The sequence below is a fragment of the Blennius ocellaris genome, assembly GCF_963422515.1.
Source record: "Blennius ocellaris genome assembly, contig: SCAFFOLD_250, whole genome shotgun sequence".
In the NCBI taxonomy this organism is placed as follows: Eukaryota; Metazoa; Chordata; class Actinopteri; order Blenniiformes; family Blenniidae; genus Blennius; species Blennius ocellaris.
The window spans coordinates 22,501-43,356 of record NW_027662138.1 but is presented as its reverse complement, the minus strand read 5'-3'; the positions used below and the strand labels follow the sequence as shown (position 1 = coordinate 43,356).

The 20,856-nt window shown below is 54.4% G+C and overlaps 2 protein-coding genes across 3 annotated transcripts in view; one reads left to right on the top strand and one right to left on the bottom strand.

Moving 5' to 3' along the window:
- Window positions 1–5: 5 nt before the first annotated feature.
- LOC308148230 (ephrin type-B receptor 4b-like) lies at window positions 6–16,248 on the top strand (the record flags this gene model as incomplete). Its single annotated transcript, XM_080521674.1, is given in 19 exon segments — window positions 6–47; window positions 50–98; window positions 175–257; window positions 260–289; window positions 292–324; window positions 5,206–5,404; window positions 5,504–5,631; window positions 5,932–6,097; window positions 6,413–6,500; window positions 6,868–6,923; window positions 7,003–7,116; window positions 10,207–10,454; window positions 10,796–10,942; window positions 12,772–12,840; window positions 12,942–12,991; window positions 13,785–13,935; window positions 13,937–14,073; window positions 14,380–14,538; window positions 15,092–16,248. Coding segments are annotated over 19 exon segments (2,055 nt in total), but the record flags the coding sequence as incomplete, so codon positions are not given.
- Window positions 16,249–17,589: 1,341 nt separating this feature from the next.
- The window catches only part of LOC308148231 (7SK snRNA methylphosphate capping enzyme-like), a 3,977-nt gene continuing 710 nt past the window's right edge, over window positions 17,590–20,856 (bottom strand). Inside the window, exons 2-7 of one of the 2 annotated variants that reach the window (XM_080521675.1) lie at window positions 20,480–20,856; window positions 20,143–20,402; window positions 19,107–20,068; window positions 18,818–19,030; window positions 18,016–18,124; window positions 17,590–17,936 (exon numbers count right to left, since the gene is read on the bottom strand). The exon at window positions 20,480–20,856 is cut by the window's right edge and continues 46 nt beyond it. In XM_080521675.1, the coding sequence (XP_080377801.1) occupies window positions 17,884–17,936; window positions 18,016–18,124; window positions 18,818–19,030; window positions 19,107–20,068; window positions 20,143–20,402; window positions 20,480–20,856 (1,974 nt within the window). In that variant the 3' untranslated portion in view covers window positions 17,590–17,883. The remainder of the gene's footprint in view (window positions 17,937–18,015; window positions 18,125–18,817; window positions 19,031–19,106; window positions 20,069–20,142; window positions 20,403–20,479) is intronic. The other variant, XM_080521676.1, reaches the window with a different exon arrangement.

Genomic DNA, 20,856 nt, shown 5'->3' with positions numbered 1-20,856 from the left:
CCAATAGCAACACTCGTGTCCCAGGCTCCGCCTACTGCCACGTGTTCCCCCCGGTTACTACCGCGCGGACTCCGACCCGCCGCACGCCGCCTGCACCCGTAAGCCCCGCCCCCCCCACCCCCGTAAGCCCCCCCCCCCTGTGTGTGTGGTGTGAGTGACCCTGCTCTGTGCCAGGCCCTCCGTCGGCTCCTCGCTCCCCCGTGGCCCAGACCAACCACACCACGGTGACCCTGGACTGGAGCGAGCCGCTGGACCGCCGGCGGGCCGCGCCGACCTTACCTACCAGCTGCTGTGTGCTCACACTGTGGACCGGCCGCGCACAAGGTACGGTGCCGTGTAGGGCCCCTCTGCTGGAGCGTACGCTCTGGTATGGTTCAGTATGGTTCAGTATGTACGCTCTGGTATGGTTCAGTATGGTTCAGTATGTACGCTCTGGTATGGTTCAGTATGTACGCTCTGGTATGGTTCAGTATGGTACCGCTCTGGTATGGTTCAGTATGTACGCTCTGGTATGGTTTCAGTATGGTTCAGTATGGTACGCTCTGGTATGGTTCAGTATGGTACGCTCTGGTATGGTTCAGTATGGTACGCTCTGGTATGGTTCAGTATGGTTCAGTATGTACGCTCTGGTATGGTTCAGTATGGTACGCTCTGGTATGGTTCAGTATACGCTCTGGTATGGTTCAGTATGGTACGCTCTGGTATGGTTCAGTATGGTACGCTCTGGTATGGTTCAGTATGGTTCAGTATGTACGCTCTGGTATGGTTCAGTATGGTTCAGTATGTACGCTCTGGTATGGTTCAGTATGGTTCAGTATGTACGCTCTGGTATGGTTCAGTATGGTTCAGTATGGTACGCTCTGGTATGGTTCAGTATGGTACGCTCTGGTATGGTTCAGTATGGTACGCTCTGGTATGGTTCAGTATGGTTCAGTATGTACGCTCTGGTATGGTTCAGTATGGTTCAGTATGGTACGCTCTGGTATGGTTCAGTATGGTTCAGTATGGTACGCTCTGGTATGGTTCAGTATGGTACGCTCTGGTATGGTTCAGTATGGTTCAGTATGTACGCTCTGGTATGGTTCGGTATGGTTCAGTATGGTACGCTCTGGTATGGTTCAGTATGGTACGCTCTGGTATGGTTCAGTATGGTTCAGTATGTACGCTCTGGTATGTTCAGTATGGTACGCTCTGGTATGGTTCAGTATGGTACGCTCTGGTATGGTTCAGTATGGTACGCTCTGGTATGGTTCAGTATGGTACGCTCTGGTATGGTTCAGTATGGTTCAGTATGTACGCTCTGGTATGGTTCAGTAATGGTTCAGTATGTACGCTCTGGTATGGTTCAGTATGGTTCAGTATGGTACGCTCTGGTATGGTTCAGTATGGTTCAGTATGTACGCTCTGGTATGGTTCAGTATGGTACGCTCTGGTATGGTTCAGTATGGTTCAGTATGTACGCTCTGGTATGGTTCAGTATGGTTCAGTATGTACGCTCTGGTATGGTTCAGTATGGTTCAGTATGGTACGCTCTGGTATGGTTCAGTATGGTTCAGTATGGTACGCTCTGGTATGGTTCAGTATGGTTCAGTATGTACGCTCTGGTATGGTTCAGTATGGTTCAGTATGTACGCTCTGGTATGGTTCAGTATGGTTCAGTATGGTACGCTCTTGGGTTATGGTTCAGGTATGGTACGCTCTGGTATGGTTCAGTATGGTTCAGTATGTACGCTCTGGTATGGTTCAGTATGGTTCAGTATGGTACGCTCTGGTATGGTTCAGTATGGTACGCTCTGGTATGGTTCAGTATGGTTCAGTATGTACGCTCTGGTATGGTTCGGTATGGTTCAGTATGTACGCTCTGGTATGGTTCAGTATGGTACGCTCTGGTGTGGTTCGGTATGGTACGCTCTGGTGTGGTTCGGTATGGTACGCTCTGGTATGGTTTGGTATGGTTCAGTATGGTTCAGTATGGTTCAGTATGGTACGCTCTGGTATGGTTCAGTATGGTTCAGTATGGTTCAGTATGGTACGCTCTGGTATGGTTCAGTATGTACGCTCTGGTGTGGTTCGGTATGGTTCAGTATGTACGCTCTGGTATGGTTCAGTATGGTACGCTCTGGTGTGGTTCGGTATGGTACGCTCTGGTGTGGTTCGGTATGGTACGCTCTGGTATGGTTTGGTATGGTTCAGTATGGTTCAGTATGGTTCAGTATGGTACGCTCTGGTATGGTTCAGTATGGTTCAGTATGGTTCAGTATGGTACGCTCTGGTATGGTTCAGTATGGTACGCTCTGGTATGGTTCAGTATGGTACGCTCTGGTGTGGTTCGGTATGGTACGCTCTGGTATGGTTCAGTATGGTTCAGTATGGTACGCTCTGGTATGGTTCAGTATGGTTCAGTATGGTTCAGTATGGTACGCTCTGGTATGGTTCAGTATGGTTCAGTATGTACGCTCTGGTATGGTTCAGTATGGTACGCTCTGGTATGGTTCAGTATGGTACGCTCTGGTATGGTTCAGTATGGTACGCTCTGGTATGGTTCAGTATGGTACGCTCTGGTATGGTTCAGTATGGTACGCTCTGGTATGGTTCAGTATGGTTCAGTATGTACGCTCTGGTATGGTTCAGTATGGTTCAGTATGTACGCTCTGGTATGGTTCAGTATGGTTCAGTATGTACGCTCTGGTATGGTTCAGTATGGTTCAGTATGGTACGCTCTGGTATGGTTCAGTATGGTACGCTCTGGTATGGTTCAGTATGGTACGCTCTGGTATGGTTCAGTATGGTTCAGTATGTACGCTCTGGTATGGTTCAGTATGGTTCAGTATGGTACGCTCTGGTATGGTTCAGTATGGTTCAGTATGGTACGCTCTGGTATGGTTCAGTATGGTACGCTCTGGTATGGTTCAGTATGGTTCAGTATGTACGCTCTGGTATGGTTCGGTATGGTTCAGTATGGTACGCTCTGGTATGGTTCAGTATGGTACGCTCTGGTATGGTTCAGTATGGTTCAGTATGTACGCTCTGGTATGGTTCAGTATGGTACGCTCTGGTATGGTTCAGTATGGTACGCTCTGGTATGGTTCAGTATGGTACGCTCTGGTATGGTTCAGTATGGTACGCTCTGGTATGGTTCAGTATGGTTCAGTATGTACGCTCTGGTATGGTTCAGTATGGTTCAGTATGTACGCTCTGGTATGGTTCAGTATGGTTCAGTATGGTACGCTCTGGTATGGTTCAGTATGGTACGCTCTGGTATGGTTCAGTATGGTTCAGTATGTACGCTCTGGTATGGTTCAGTATGGTTCAGTATGTACGCTCTGGTATGGTTCAGTATGGTTCAGTATGGTACGCTCTGGTATGGTTCAGTATGGTTCAGTATGGTACGCTCTGGTATGGTTCAGTATGGTACGCTCTGGTATGGTTCAGTATGGTTCAGTATGTACGCTCTGGTATGGTTCAGTATGGTTCAGTATGGTACGCTCTGGTATGGTTCAGTATGGTACGCTCTGGTATGGTTCGGTATGGTTCAGTATGTACGCTCTGGTATGGTTCAGTATGGTACGCTCTGGTGTGGTTCGGTATGGTACGCTCTGGTGTGGTTCGGTATGGTACGCTCTGGTATGGTTTGGTATGGTTCAGTATGGTTCAGTATGGTTCAGTATGGTACGCTCTGGTATGGTTCAGTATGGTTCAGTATGGTTCAGTATGGTACGCTCTGGTATGGTTCAGTATGTACGCTCTGGTGTGGTTCGGTATGGTTCAGTATGTACGCTCTGGTATGGTTCAGTATGGTACGCTCTGGTGTGGTTCGGTATGGTACGCTCTGGTGTGGTTCGGTATGGTACGCTCTGGTATGGTTTGGTATGGTTCAGTATGGTTCAGTATGGTTCAGTATGGTACGCTCTGGTATGGTTCAGTATGGTTCAGTATGGTTCAGTATGGTACGCTCTGGTATGGTTCAGTATGGTACGCTCTGGTATGGTTCAGTATGGTACGCTCTGGTGTGGTTCGGTATGGTACGCTCTGGTATGGTTCAGTATGGTTCAGTATGGTACGCTCTGGTATGGTTCAGTATGGTTCAGTATGGTTCAGTATGGTACGCTCTGGTATGGTTCAGTATGGTACGCTCTGGTATGGTTCAGTATGGTACGCTCTGGTGTGGTTCGGTATGGTACGCTCTGGTATGGTTTGGTATGGTTCAGTATGGTACGCTCTGGTATGGTTCAGTATGGTACGCTCTGGTATGGTTCAGTATGGTACGCTCTGGTGTGGTTCGGTATGGTACGCTCTGGTATGGTTTGGTATGGTTCAGTATGGTACGCTCTGGTATGGTTCAGTATGGTACGCTCTGGTATGGTTCAGTATGTACGCTCTGGTATGGTTCACTCTGGTATGGTTCAGTATGGTACGCTCTGGTATGGTTCAGTATGTACGCTCTGGTATGGTACGCTCTGGTATGGTTCAGTATGGTGCGCTCTGGTATGGTTCAGTATGTACGCTCTGGTATGGTTCACTCTGGTATGGTTCAGTATGTACGCTCTGGTATGGTACGCTCTGGTATGGTTCGGTATGGTACGCTCTGGTATGGTTCAGTATGTACGCTCTGGTATGGTACGCTCTGGTATGGTTCAGTATGTACGCTCTGGTATGGTACGCTCTGGTATGGTTCAGTATGTACGCTCTGGTATGGTACGCTCTGGTATGGTTCAGTATGTACGCTCTGGTATGGTTCACTCTGGTATGGTTCAGTATGGTACGCTCTGGTATGGTTTGGTATGGTTCAGTATGGTACGCTCTGGTATGGTTTGGTATGGTTCAGTATGGTTCAGTATGGTACGCTCTGGTACGGTTTGGTATGGTTCAGTATGGTACGCTCTGGTATGGTTTGGTATGGTTCAGTATGGTACGCTCTGGTATGGTTTGGTATGGTTCAGTATGGTTCAGTATGGTACGCTCTGGTACGGTTCGGTATGGTTGCGGTAGGGTTGAAGGACCTGCGGTAAGGATGAAGGACTTGCGGTAGGGATGAAGTACAGTAACCAGGACCAGGTACAGAACCAGAACCAGAACCACGTCAGACCAGTCAAAACCAGTGTGACCCGGCTGGAACCGGTTCTACTGGTCCAACCGTACAGAACCATGGAGAACCGGTCCAGCCGGATCGGCCCTGACTCCGCCCCCTGGCTGTGTCCTGCTCAGGGATTGGCCAGCTGCTCCCCGTGTGACGCCGGCGTGTCGTACCGGCCGGCGGCGCGGCTGGCGCGGCGCCGGGTGGAGGTCCGGGGGCTCCGCCCACACAGCCGCTACGTCTTCACCGTCCAATCCCTGAACGGCGTCTCCGCCCTCAGCCAATCAGAGCCGGCCTCCGACCGGGTCAACGTCACCACCAGCCGGGACGGTGAGACCGCAGCACCACCACGCCTCCTTTAGCCCCGCCCACTCAGGCCCTGACTGTGTGTGTGTGTGTGTGTGTGTGTGTGTGTGTGTGTGTGAGCAGGCCCTCCTCCAGTGTCCGGCTTGAGGAGAACCGAGGCCTCAGAGTCCAGCCTGGTTCTAGAGTGGAACGTCCCGGTTCTCCAGGACCAGAACCAGATCCTGGACTACCAGATCCGCTACACACCCAAGGTACACACACACACACACACACACACACACACACACACACACACACACACACACACCACACACCCACACACACACACACACACACACACACACACACACACACACACACACACACACACACACACCACACACACACACACACACACACACACACACACACACACACACACACACACACACACACACACACACACACACACTCACACACACACACACACACACACACACTCACACACACACACACACTCACACACACACACACACACACTCACAGGGTTCTGACCCGGTCCCTGTCCCCAGGACGGGTTGGACTCGGGGTCCTGGCAGTACCGGTCCAGCAGGACCCCCCTCCTGGTTCTGGCCGGGCTGCGTCGGTCCTCGTCCTACATGGTACAGGTCCGAGCCAGAACCCAGGCCGGGTACGGAACCTTCAGCCCGGCACGCAGCTTCAGCACCGGACCTGACGGTACCACGGTTCTACTGGGTTCTACTGGGTTCTACTGGGTTCTGGGGGGTTCTAGTGGGTTCTGGGGGTTCTACTGGGTTCTAGTGGGTTCTGGGGGTTCTAGTGGGTTCTGGGGGTTCTACTGGGTTCTAGTGGGTTCTGGGGGTTCTAGTGGGTTCTGGGGGTTCTACTGGGTTCTGGGGGTTCTACTGGGTTCTAGTGGGTTCTAGTGGGTTCTGGGGGTTCTACTGGGTTCTGGGGTTCTGATGTGTGTGTGTGGAGTTGTTGACATGAGACTGGAGTGGAGTCAACAGGTTGTTTCTCTTCGGTTCTCAGGTCTGTCTCAGTCTCACCTCGTGGTTACCGCCGTCCTCGTCGCCATGGCGACGCTGCTGCTGCTAGCCGCCGCCGCCGTCTGCTACCGGTGTGTGTGTGTGTGTGTGTGTGTGTGTGTGTGTGTGTGTGTGTGTGTGTGTGTGTGTGTGTGTGAACCTGAGGTCAGTGTTTTCTATTGTTCTGTTAAGGAGAGCAGGGAGGGAGCATCCTGACACACACACACACACACACACACACACACACACACACACACACACACACACACACACACACACACACACGGTTGTGTATCTCTGACTCTCACAGTTTCTCGTCTTTATATAGAAGACAAGTCTCACGCTGGTGTGTGTGTGTGTGTGTGTGTGTGTGTGTGTGTGTGTGTGTGTGTGTGTGTGTGTGTGTGTGTGTGTGTGTGTGTGTGTGTGTGTGTGTGTGTGTGTGTGTGTGTGTGTCAGGAGGAGGAAGCTGGCTCAGAGGACTGATCTGATTGGACACTACCAGATGGGACAGAGTGAGTCCTCGACCAATCAGACGGCTCCTTCACTTCCTGTTTATGAACTGACGATGATGTCATCATGTGGTTGCCATAGCGATGAAGGTGTACATCGACCCGTTCACCTACGAGGATCCAAACCAGGCCGTGAAGGAGTTCACTAAGGAGATCGACGCCTCCTTCGTCCAGATCGAGGAGGTCATCGGAGCAGGTACCTCACCTGGTACCTCACCTGGTCCTCACCTGGTCCTCACCTGGTACCTCACCTGGTGTTCTCCTGGTGTTCACCTGGTCCTCACCTGGTCCTCACCTGGTGTTCTCCTGGTGTTCACCTGGTACCTCACCTGGTACCTCACCTGGTGTTCTCCTGGTGTTCACCTGGTCCTCACCTGGTGTTCTCCTGGTGTTCACCTGGTACATCACCTGGTGTTCTCCTGGTCCTCACCTGGTGCTCACCTGGTCCTCACCTGGTGTTCTCCTGGTCCTCACCTGGTGTTCTCCTGGTCCTCACCTGGTGTTCTCCTGGTCCTCACCTGGTCCTCACCTGGTGTTCTCCTGGTCCTCACCTGGTGTTCTCCTGGTCCTCACCTGGTGTTCTCCTGGTGTTCACCTGGTACATCACCTGGTGTTCTCCTGGTCCTCACCTGGTCCTCACCTGGTGTTCTCCTGGTCCTCACCTGGTGTTCTCCTGGTGTTCACCTGGTACATCACCTGGTGTTCTCCTGGTCCTCACCTGGTGCTCACCTGGTCCTCACCTGGTGTTCTCCTGGTCCTCACCTGGTGTTCTCCTGGTCCTCACCTGGTGTTCTCCTGGTCCTCACCTGGTGTTCTCCTGGTCCTCACCTGGTGTTCTCCTGGTGTTCACCTGGTACATCACCTGGTGTTCTCCTGGTCCTCACCTGGTGCTCACCTGGTCCTCACCTGGTGTTCTCCTGGTCCTCACCTGGTGTTCTCCTGGTCCTCACCTGGTGTTCTCCTGGTCCTCACCTGGTGCTCACCTCAGATTCAGATTCAGATTCAGATTCATTTATTTGCCATTTGCAGTAAAACCACATTGGAATAAATTTGTAAAAGTCCCCAGTGTGCACAAGACAGGTACAGCCATAAAATAACCTTAATTAAAAAGTACATAAATAAAACAGGATAAAAGTACAGAAATAAAACAAAGAGAACAGTGAACCATTGACACTGTGAAATCGATCGACTGAAACAGATTCAATAAAGAGCAAGATCATACATTAAAGTGCTGTTTAGACTGATAACAGCTTGTGGAAAGAAGCTGCTGGCATATCGAGACGTCCTGCATCTCAGCGAACGATCTCTTCTGCCAGAAGGAAGAAGCTGGAACAAGGTTTTTCCAGGGTGGCCAGAAGAGTCATTGACGATTCCAAGTGCTCGGTTTAAAAGTCTGGATTTATAAAGAACTTCCAGAACAGGAAGCTCACAGCCCACAGTCTTCTTGTTTAGAGCTCTCCTCTCTTTGTCTGTGGTGTTACCAAACCACACCGTCACAGAGCCAACAAGTAAACTTTCAATGGTGCAGCCATAAAAATTAAGCAGGATCTTAGAGTGTGTGGTAAATTCTCTAAGTCTACGTAGAAAGTAGAGACGCTGACGAGCTTTTTTAACAACCCGGTTAGTGTTTTTGACCCATTTCAGGTCTTTAGAGAGAGTTAAACCGAGAAACGTGCACTCCTCTACAATCTGCACCTGGGAGTTCTCAATAATTACAGGTGTGTGAGAACTGTTCCGGCTAAAGTCAAAGACCAGTTCACATGTTTTTGATGCGTTCAGCTGGAGGTTGTTAACTTTACTCCACTGAACCACATTTTGGATCTCTGCTCTATAAGAGGAATCATCATTATCACTGATGAGAACGATGATGGTGGTGTCATCAGCATATTTGATTATCAAGTTAGAGTCAGAGGAAGATACACAGTCGTGAGTGTACAATGTAAAAAGCAAAGGACTCAAAACACATCCCTGAGGAGCTCCGGTGCTCACAGAAACAACATCTGAAAAACAGTCCTTGATTTTCACTCTCTGAGGTCTGTCAGTTAAAAAGCTCAAAATCCACTTACACATGGTAACACTCAGACCGAGAGACACCTGGTGCTCACCTGGTCCTCACCTGGTGTTCTCCTGGTCCTCACCTGGTGTTCTCCTGGTCCTCACCTGGTGTTCTCCTGGTCCTCACCTGGTCCTCACCTGGTGCTCACCTGGTCCTCACCTGGTGTTCTCCTGGTCCTCACCTGGTGTTCTCCTGGTCCTCACCTGGTGTTCTCCTGGTGTTCTCCTGTTCCTCACCTGGTGTTCTCCTGTTCCTCACCTGGTGTTCTCCTGGTCCTCACCTGGTGTTCTCCTGGTCCTCACCTGGTGTTCTCCTGGTCCTCACCTGGTGTTCTCCTGGTGTTCTCCTGGTGCTCACCTGGTGCTCACCTGGTCCTCACCTGGTGTTCTCCTGGTCCTCACCTGGTGTTCTCCTGGTCCTCACCTGGTGTTCACCTGGTGTTCTCCTGGTGTTCTCCTGGTCCTCACCTGGTGCTCACCCGGTCCTCACCTGGTGTTCTCCTGGTGTTCTCCTGGTGTTCTCCTGGTCCTCACCTGGTGCTCACCTGGTGTTCTCCTGGTCCTCACCTGGTGTTCTCCTGGTCCTCACCTGGTGTTCTCCTGGTCCTCACCTGGTCCTCACCTGGTGCTCACCTGGTCCTCACCTGGTGTTCTCCTGGTCCTCACCTGGTGTTCTCCTGGTCCTCACCTGGTGTTCTCCTGGTCCTCACCTGGTGTTCTCCTGGTGTTCTCCTGTTCCTCACCTGGTGTTCTCCTGTTCCTCACCTGGTGTTCTCCTGGTGTTCTCCTGGTCCTCACCTGGTGTTCTCCTGGTGCTCACCTGGTGCTCACCTGGTCCTCACCTGGTGTTCTCCTGGTCCTCACCTGGTGTTCTCCTGGTCCTCACCTGGTGTTCACCTGGTGTTCTCCTGGTGTTCTCCTGGTCCTCACCTGGTGCTCACCCGGTCCTCACCTGGTGTTCACCTGGTGTTCACCTGGTGTTCTCCTGGTCCTCACCTGGTGCTCACCTGGTCCTCACCTGGTGTTCTCCTGGTCCTCACCTGGTGTTCACCTGGTGTTCTCCTGGTCCTCACCTGGTGTTCTCCTGGTCCTCACCTGGTGTTCACCTGGTGTTCTCCTGGTCCTCACCTGGTGTTCTCCTGGTCCTCACCTGGTGTTCTCCTGGTCCTCACCTGGTCCTCACCTGGTGCTCACCTGGTCCTCACCTGGTGTTCTCCTGGTCCCCCCCCAGGTGAGTTTGGCGAGGTGTGCCGGGGCCGGCTCCGGGTCCCCGGGAGGACAGAGACCTGCGTGGCCATCAAGACCCTGAAGGGGGTCTTCAGCGCCCAGCAGAGGAGGGACTTCCTGTCCGAGGCGTCCATCATGGGACAGTTCCAGCACCCCAACATCATCCACCTGGAGGGGGTGGTGTCCACTTCCTGTCCCGTCATGATCCTCACCGAGTTCATGGAGAACGGAGCTCTGGACGGCTTCCTGAGGGTCTGTCCCTGGACCTGGACCTGGACCTGGACCTGGACCTGACTGGACCGGGACCTGACTGGATCTGACTGGACCTGGACCTGGACCTGGACCTGACTGGACCTGGACCTGTCTGGACCTGACTGGACCTGACTGGACCTGGACCTGACTGGACCTGACTGGACCTGGACCATCTCTCCCTGACTCCCCTGTGTCCCCTGTGTCCCCCGTGTCCCCTGTGTCCCCCGTTTCCCTGACTCCCCTGTGTCCCCCGTGTCCCCCGTGTCCCCTGACTCCCCTGTGTCCCCGTGTCCCCTGTGTCCCCCGTGTCCCCTGACTCCCCTGTGTCCCCCGTGTCCCAGGTGCAGGACAGACAGTTCTCCGTCCTCCAGCTGGTAGGACTCCTGCGGGGCGTCTCAGCGGGGATGAAGTACCTGTCTGACCTGAGCTTCGTCCACCGAGACCTGGCGGCCCGGAACGTCCTGGTCAACTGCAACCTGGTCTGCAAGGTGGGTCTGGTCCTGGTCCTGGTCCTGGGCCTGGGCCTGGTCCTGGGCCTGGGCCTGGGCCTGGGCCTGGGCCTGGGCCTGGTCCACCTGGTCCTGGGCCTGGTCCACCTGGTCCACCTGGTCCTGGCAGAACCAGCCTTGTGTCTCACTGGACTAGAACTGAGGATGATGATGATGAAGCCTCTCTTGATCCTCCTCAATGTAAACACACTGGGCGTGTGCACAACTCGTGACATCACTGGTGACATCACTCTGCTGGTCAGAAGCTCCGCCCACCAGCCCAGCTGTTCATGAGACGTTTTTAACCTTTGACCTTCGGCCAGTTTGTCCAAACGTCCCTAGAAGAGACAGAGTACTTTAATACTTTTTAGTACTGCAATACTTCCAGCCATACAGTAGAGGTACTACATTCCACTAGTACTTTATTGCTTCCTTATACAGTAGAGGTACTACATTCCACTAGTACTTTAATACTTCCTTATACAGTAGAGGTACTACATTCCACTAGTACTTTAATACTTCCAGCCATACAGTAGAGGTACTACATTCCACTAGTACTTTAATACTTCCTTATACAGTAGAGGTACTACATTCCACTAGTACTTTAATACTTCCTTATACAGTAGAGGTACTACATTCCACTAGTACTTTATTGCTTCCTTATACAGTAGAGGTACTACATTCCACTAGTACTTTAATACTTCCTTATACAGTAGAGGTACTACATTCCACTAGTACTTTAATACTTCCAGCCATACAGTAGAGGTACTACATTCCACTAGTACTTTAATACTTCCTTATACAGTAGAGGTACTACATTCCACTAGTACTTTAATACTTCCTTATACAGTAGAGGTACTACATTCCACTAGTACTTTAATACTTCCTTATACAGTAGAGGTACTACATTCCACTAGTACTTTAATACTTCCTTATACAGTAGAGGTACTACATTCCACTAGTACTTTTATACTTCCTTATACAGTAGAGGTACTACATTCCACTAGTACTTTAATACTTCCTTATACAGTAGAGGTACTACATTCCACTAGTACTTTATTGCTTCCTTATACAGTAGAGGTACTACATTCCACTAGTACTTTAATACTTCCTTATACAGTAGAGGTACTACATTCCACTAGTACTTTAATACTTCCTTATACAGTAGAGGTACTACATTCCACTAGTACTTTATTGCTTCCTTATACAGTAGAGGTACTACATTCCACTAGTACTTTAATACTTCCTTATACAGTAGAGGTACTACATTCCACTAGTACTTTATTGCTTCCTTATACAGTAGAGGTACTACATTCCACTAGTACTTTAATACTTCCTTATACAGTAGAGGTACTACATTCCACTAGTACTTTAATACTTCCTTATACAGTAGAGGTACTACATTCCACTAGTACTTTAATACTTCCTTATACAGTAGAGGTACTACATTCCACTAGTACTTTAATACTTCCTTATACAGTAGAGGTACTACATTCCACTAGTACTTTAATACTTCCTTATACAGTAGAGGTACTACATTCCACTAGTACTTTAATACTTCCTTATACAGTAGAGGTACTACATTCCACTAGTACTTTAATACTTCCTTATACAGTAGAGGTACTACATTCCACTAGTACTTTAATACTTCCTTATACAGTAGAGGTACTACATTCCACTGTAGAATGTATTATGTATGACTTTAAGGTCGGTTAGGTAATAAGTACAGTGTAGTACAGAATACTACACAGTACTACAGTGTAGTGCAGTGTAATACATTGTGTAGTACACAGTACTACAGAGTACTCCAGAGTCCCTTGTGTCTCCAGGTCTCGGACTTCGGACTCAGCAGGTTCCTGACAGAAAACTCTTCAGACCCGACGTACACCAGTTCTCTGGTAGGGACCAGTTACTAGTACTGCTAGTACTGCTAGTACTGCTAGTACTACTGGTTACTGGTTGGTTGATTGATGTGTGTGTGTGTGTGTGTGTGTGTCAGGGGGGGAAGATGCCGATCCGCTGGACGGCTCCTGAAGCCATCGCCTACAGGTGAGACCTGAGCTGACGAGGCTCCGCCCACATCCTCTGGCCAATCAGACACGCCTGTAGGGGCGTAGGGACGTAGGGCCTGTAGGGACGTAGGGCCCGTAGGGACGTAGGGCCTGTAGGGGCGTAGGGCCCGTAGGGGCGTAGGGCCTGTAGGGGCGTAGGGCCTGTAGGGGCGTAGGGACGTAGGGCCTGTAGGGCCTCTAGGGGCGTAGGGCCCGTAGGGACGTAGGGCCTGTAGGGGCGTAGGGACGTAGGGCCTGTAGGGCCTCTAGGGGCGTAGGGCCCGTAGGGACGTAGGGCCTGTAGGGGCATAGGGCCCGTAGGGCCTCTAGGGGCGTAGGGCCTGTAGGGCCTCTAGGGGCGTAGGGCCCGTAGGGACGTAGGGCCTGTAGGGGCATAGGGCCCGTAGGGACGTAGGGCCTGTAGGGGCGTAGGGACGTAGGGCCTGTAGGGCCTCTGGGGCGTAGGGCCCGTAGGGCCTCTAGGGGCGTAGGGCCTGTAGGGCCTCTAGGGACGTAGGGCCTGTAGGGACGTAGGGCCCGTAGGGACGTAGGGCCTGTAGGGGCGTAGGGCCTGTAGGGGCGCTGTGGCTCCTGCTCCTCGTTGTAGATCCCGACAGAACCAGGACCAGGTCATACAGAGAGGACCCGGTTCTCAGGGTTCAGGCTGGTTCCACCTGGTTCTGGTCCTGGACCTGAGGCAGTGGTTCTGGTTCTGGTCCTGGACCTGAGGCAGTGGTTCTGGTCCTGGACCTGGACCTGGACCTGAGGCAGTGGTCCTGGTCCTGGTCCAGGAAGTTCACGTGGGCCAGTGACGTGTGGAGCTTCGGCGTGGTGATGTGGGAGGTCCTGTCGTACGGCGAGCGTCCCTACTGGGACCTGAGCAACCAGGACGTGATCAACGCCGTGGAGCAGGACTACCGCCTGCCCCCCCCCCCGGGCTGCCCCCCCCCCCCTGCACCTCCTCATGCTGGACTGCTGGCAGAAGGACCGGGTCCAGCGGCCCCGCTTCGCCCACCTGGTGGCCGCGCTGGACCGCCTCATCCGGAACCCCGCCTCCCTGAGGGCCACGCCGGGAGCCAGGTGAGCCGGGGGCAGGGGGCAGGGGTCAGGGGTCAGGGGTGAGGTGAGGCGGGGGCAGGGGTGAGCTGAGGTGAGGCAGGGGTCAGGGGTCAAATGTTAGGGGCCAGGTGAGCTGGGGCGGGGGTCAGTGGTGAGGTGAGGCGGGGTGAGGTGAGGCGGGGGCAGGGGTGAGGGGTGAGGTGAGCCGGGGTCAGAGGTCAGTGGTGAGGTTAGGGGTCAGAGGTCAGGTGAGTTGGGTCGGGGGTCAGAGGTCAGGGTTGGACACACACACAGGTGCCGGTCCTCATCCTGGTCTTTGTGTCCCAGTCCGTCGCAGCCCCTGCTGGACCCGCGGGCCCCCCCTCCCCCGCCGGCCGGTGGCTCCGTGTCCGAGTGGCTGCGAGCGATCAGGATGGAGCGCTACGAGGCTAGCTTCCTGCAGAACGGCTTCTGTAGCCTCGACCTGCTGTCCCAGCTGGACACCGAGTGAGAGCCCGCTAGCGCTAACATGGAGCCCGCTAGCGCTAACATGGAGCCCGCTAGTGCTAACATGGAGCCTGCTAGCGCTAACATGGAGCCCGCTAGTGCTAACATGGAGCCTGCTAGCGCTAACATGGAGCCCGCTAGTGCTAACATGGAGCCTGCTAACGCTAACACGGAGTCTGCTAATACTAACATGGAGCCCGCTAACACTAACGTGGAGCCCGCTAGTGCTAACGTGGAGCCCGCTAGTGCTAACGTGGAGCCCGCTAGTGCTAACATGGAGCCCGCTAGCGCTAACATGGAGCCCGCTAGCGCTAACATGGAGCCCGCTAACACTAATGTGGAGCCCGCTAGTGCTAACGTGGAGCCCGCTAACGCTAACATGGAGCCCGCTAACGCTAACATGGAGCCTGCTAGTGCTAACAGGCTAACGCTAACATGGAGCCTGCTAATATGACGCTTTAACTGAAGAACTTTGATCTTTCAAATCTTTAAAAACATTCATGTTTGTTTGTTTGTTTTGTGTTTGTGTTTGTGTGAACTGTGGTTTCCATAGCGACCTGCTCAGAGTGGGCGTGACCCTCGCCGGCCACCAGAAGAAAATCCTCTCGTCCATCCAGACACTCCAGATACACAAAGCCCCGCCCACACTGCTCTACTGACCAATCACAGCCTCCCCCTGCCTCAGGAGGTGCGGGAGGCTCCGCCCCTGACCATTGGACCAATAAGAGACCTTTGACCGAATCCGCATTGAGGCTCCGCCCACTTTCTCTCTTCCACCTATCGGAGCCAAGGAGCTCTTGAGATCCAATCAGAACCCAACTGTTCTGATTGGTCGTGATGAAGCCCCGCCCACTGCTCACCTGTTCAGCAGGACCTGGTTCTGTTGGACTCACAGACCAGGACCTGGAGCTTTGGGACCAACGTTCTGGAGTATTCCCTGAGACCTCTGGGGGTTTGGACTGGACCGAGACGGGTTCTGGACCGAGACGGGTTCTGGACAGAGACGGGTTCTGGAGTACCCCCCGGGACCTCTGGAGGTTCTGACTGGACCGGACTGACCCTCTGGGTTCTTCTGGACCGCTGGCCGACGTGGTTCTGGAACTGGTTCTGGAGTTTCTGCAGAACCTCTCAGGACTTCTTGGTTCTCGGACTCGCAGGACTTGGTCCAGTTCTGGTTTCAACAAAGACCCAGAAACTTGGTCCGTCGTGTCGGATGTGACGGTTCTCTTCATCCAGAACTGGACCGGACCAGACCGGACCGACCGGACTGGACCGACTGGACCGGACCGGACCGACTGGACCCGGACCAGACCGGACCGACCGGACTGGACCGACTGGACCGGACCGGACCGACTGGACCCGGACCAGACCGGACCGACCGGACTGGACCGACTGGACCCGGACCAGACCGGACCGACCGGACTGGACCGACCGGACCGGACTGGACCCGGACCAGACCGGACCGACCGGACTGGACCGACCGGACCGGACTGGACCGACTGGACCCGGACCGGACCGGACTGGACTTACCGGACCCGGAGCGGACCGGACCGACTGGACCCGGACCGGACCGGACTGGACCCGGACCGACCGGACCTGGACCGACCGGACCGGACCTGGACCGGACCTGTGCCTTTAAGAACCATCAGAATGTAAACGTGTTTTGTACTCGATGTTTTTATAAAACGTCTTTTTATAAAGAAACTTCAACAATAAAACCTGGAGCTTTATCACACACACACACACACACACCATCACACACACACACACACACACCATCACACACACACACACACACACACACACACACACACACACACAGTTTTCCTCTTTCATCTCAGACTCTCCTCTTCTTCACTTTTCCCTCGATTGAAAATCACTTCCAGATGAAGCACGAGAACTTTATCAAGACCAGCTGTGTGTGTGTGTGTGTGTGTGTGTGTGTGTGTGTGTGTGTGTGTGTGTGTGTGAGAGAAACCATGGTGGAACGTTAATCGTTGAGACGTCGTCAGCCACGGTGACTCCGCCCCTTCTTCCAAAGTGGGAGTGGCTTAAAACTGACCCTGACTAATCCTCTTCACGTTGGCTATCCAGGTTCTGGGGCGCTGATCAGGGTCAAAGGTCACAGTGGGGACCTGACAGCTGTAGGGATCAAAGCACTGCATGGATGATGGAAGGATGGAGAAGGAGAAGAAGATGATGATGATGATGAAGGTAACAGTCAGGATCTTCATCATAGGACACACAGGAAGTCCAGGAAGCAGCGCCGTGACATCACTTCCTGTCGGGTGGCGGCAGGAATGTGGCTCCAGGAAGTGGAAGAGGAGCCTCCTGCTGCCACTGTGGGGGAGGGGTCAAAGGTCAGCACACACACACACACACATTCCATCCATCTGGTGTCTCATGTTCGTCTCCATCCTCCAACATCTGGGACGAGTTACAGCAGGAATGAAGGGAGCGAGAGAGAGAGAGCATCTGCACACACACACACAATAGAGGCTCCCCCCCAGAAAGAACCAGGTTCTGGTTCTGGTCCAGGCCAGAGGGGGTCAGAGGGTCCGCCTCCCGGTTCCTGGACCAGACCCCTGGTACACCCGCCCCCCTGTAGAGGAGCAGAGGAGCCCTGCTGCCTCCTGCTGGGCCGCCGGGGAAGTGCAGCAGGGATCAGCTGGTCAATACTAAAACCAGGACCGGCACGGACCTGGTCTGGTGTGGCCCCCCTCCAGGTGGAGGTCTAGCACTAGTGCTACACTAACTAGTTTTATGTAACTAGTTTATAGCTTAATGTAACTAGTTTGTAGTGACTAACTAGTTTAATGTAGCTAACTAGTTTATAGCTTAATGGAACTAGTTTGTAGCTTAATGGAACTAGTTTGTAGTGACTAACTAGTTTAATGTAACTAACTAGTTTAATGTAACTAGTTCAATGTAACTAACTTGGTTAAAGTAATGAAGTAAAGAGTGTCAAAGCAACAAGAAATGGACCAGAGGTGGTTTCCAGGCTCCAGGTTCTCTTGACCTTTGATCTGGAGCAGAAGCTCAAAGACACAGTCCAGATCAAAGAAGCAGTTTATTTCACACGATTGGCCAGAAAGAACCAGTCAATGAGCTGATTGGTCAGAAGAGATCGACCAATAGAGTCTCTTTAAGCTCGTTCTATATGAAATGTCATTGACCTCGAACTCCCACAATGCTTTGCTCTCAGGAGGGCCAATCACGTCGTCAGGACAGCTGCTGTCCAATCCCATTCAGGTCATTGTCCTCGGCGCCGTGATGTCATCACACTGATCTGAGCGAGCCAATCAGCTCACTCCTCTTCTGTAGAGGCGGGGCCATCCAGGTGGGTCAGTTCCTGTGGGCGGGGCCTTTGTGGAACAGGTAGACGGGCCGGTGGTTACCTAGCAACACACAACTCACGTTAGCACACAGTGTGTGTGTGTGTGTGTGTGTGTGTGTGTGTGTGTGTGTGTGTCTCACCTGTGTGTTTGAGCAGGCGGTAGGAGCTGAAGCCCACCATGTCCATCAGGAAGGACGTGAACTGTTCTGGTCTCAGTCTCAGGCTGCGGTACTGACGGAACGTGTTCTCCTGGAAGACACAACGTCACACCTGGAGACAGCTGGACATGCTGGTGGACAGACAGACTGGTGGACATGCTGGTGGACAGACAGAGAGACAGGTGGACATGCTGGTGGACAGAGACAGGTGGACATGCTGGTGGACAGACAGGCTGGAGGACATGTTGGTGGACAGACAGAGAGACAGCTGGACATGCTGGTGGACAGACAGACTGGTGGACAGACAGACAGGTGGACATGCTGGTGGACAGACAGACTAGAGGACATGCTGGTGGACAGAGAGACAGGTGGACATGCTGGTGGACAGAGAGACAGGTGGACATGCTGGTGGACAGACAGGCTGGAGGACATGTTGGTGGACAGACAGAGAGACAGGTGGACATGCTGGTGGACAGACAGGCTGGAGGACATGCTGGTGGGCAGACAGACTGGTGGACAGACAGACTGGAGGACATGTTGGTGGACAGACAGAGACAGCTGGACATGCTGGTGGACAGACAGACTGGTGGACATGCTGGTGGACAGACAGGCTGGAGGACATGTTGGTGGACAGACAGAGAGACAGCTGGACATGCTGGTGGACAGACAGACTGGTGGACATGCTGGTGGACAGACAGGCTGGAGGACATGTTGGTGGACAGACAGAGAGACAGGTGGACATGCTGGTGGACAGACAGGTGGACGGACAGACAGGCGGACTCACCGACGCCCTCTTGCTGTGGCTGTAGCTGCTCCATGGTTGTGCCTCCAGGACCAACAATCCGCCCGGCGACAGGCTCTGATAGGCCCGTCTGAACAGCCTGGCCACGCCCCCGTCCCCCGACTGCAGGTGCACCCACTTGGTCACGCCCAGACACAGGATGACGTCATACTGACCCCGGCCAGGCCACGCCTCCCTCTGCGTGACGTAGTCACCCTGTGGGCGGAGCAACGGCGGTGATGTCACCACCAGCCACAGCGGTATCCATGGAGACGGTCGGCGGGACACTCACCTGGATGAAGGTGATGTTGTGGGGGAACCTGGAGGAGGACGGAGGGAGGAGAGGAGGAGCAGCGAGGGGCCCGCGACTCAGCCTGAAGGACGGGAAGGCCTGCTGCGCCTCCTCCTGCACCTCCTGCTGCGCCTCCTCCTTCACCTCCTGCTGCGCCTCCTGCTGCGCCTCCTCCTGCACCTCCTGCTGCGCCTCCTGCTGCGCCTCCTCCTTCACCTCCTGCTGCGCCTCCTCCTTCACCTCCTGCTGCGCCTCCTGCTGCGCCTCCTCCTTCACCTCCTGCTGCGTCTCTTTCCTCTGTGAGGGCGGGGCTTCCTTACAGCCCCTCCCCCTCTCCTCAACCACCAGGTCATGTGACAGGAAGTGCAGAATGTTCTGATTGGCTGCTCGGACCAGTCGTCCGTCTAGCTCCACCCCCAGAATGTGGGCGGGGTCGAACCACCGGGCGACAGCGAGAGCCACGTGGCCGGCGCCACAGCCAACGTCCAGCACGTGTTTGCCTCTGAACCAATCGGCGTCCAGGAGGCGGAGTCGCGGGTCATCCCCTGCCCCTATCCGCCCCTCCCACCTGTCGCCATAGAAACCCTGGTAGCCGTAGTAACGGCTGTGGTTGCCGTGCTGGTAGCGACGCCGGTCCTTCTTCTGCGGCGGCCGGGCGGAGCCGCGCCGCGGGTCACTCGCCTTAGCCCCGCCCACCAGCGGCGTCTGGAACCTGGTCGGCCGAGTTGCGGTTGCCGCGGTGACGGTGTTCGCCGTGGCGTCCGACGACCTCGCGGAGGTGGTGCGCCGCCGTCTCCGGTGGCCCTGAGTGGAGGCCTTGTGGGCGGAGCCTGGGGGAGGGTGGGTGTGTCTCCGGGGGAGGATGGGGGGCGGGGCCACGTCGTCCCGGCAGGTGATGGCCGTGTTGAGCTCGCAGGGGAGGGGAGACGCAGGGACGCTGCCCTCTCTGGTCAACAGAGACACTGCAAGCAGGACCGGGACGTTAGCACGGCGAATAGCGCCTTGCTTTAAAAAAAGGGGAGGAGTCAGACGTCACCTGTCAGTTCACCTGTGGGCGGGAACAGCCGGGCCGGCACCGCCTCCTTCTCCCCGGCTCCTCCCCCCCCGTGGTGTCTGGGCCGGTGTCTCCGCCTGGACTTCAGGGGGGACAGCAGGACGCCGCCGCCGTCCTTCCCGTCCCTCCCCCCGCCCTTCAGGTTCAGGGGGTCGGTGATGTCACGCGGAACCAGGATCTCCACGGGGTCTCCGCCCCGGGACGGCAGGGGCGAGCACTTTGGGGTCTCCTGATTGGTGGCCCTGCGGCGGTAAAGGGGCGGGGCCCGGGTGAGGGAGAGCTGAAGGACACTGAGGACAGTGGAGGACAGTGGACTCACCTGTTCACGTCTTCGTCCAGCAGGGAGTTCAGGTTCAGCGGGTCGAAGATGTTCCCGCCCAGCAGGAAGTGGCTTGGAAGCACGGGATCCGATTGGCTGTCGCTGTTGGCGCGGCGCCGGCGCTTGGCCAGCCCCTTCAAGCCGACGCCCATAGAGAAACGCCGCTTTCCGATTCGCTGAGTGGGCAGGGGCGGGGCCGGGAAAGCGGGCTGGCCGCCAGCAGGCGGCTGGAGGCCATTTTTGGGACGGACGAGGGGGCGGGGCTTCGCCAGCTGGAGCTGCTCTGACAGGCCGACGACGGCGGCGGCGGCGGGGAAGGCGGGACTCACCCCGACCGCGGCGTCGTGAGACAGGATGCCGTCGTTGTCCAACGATGT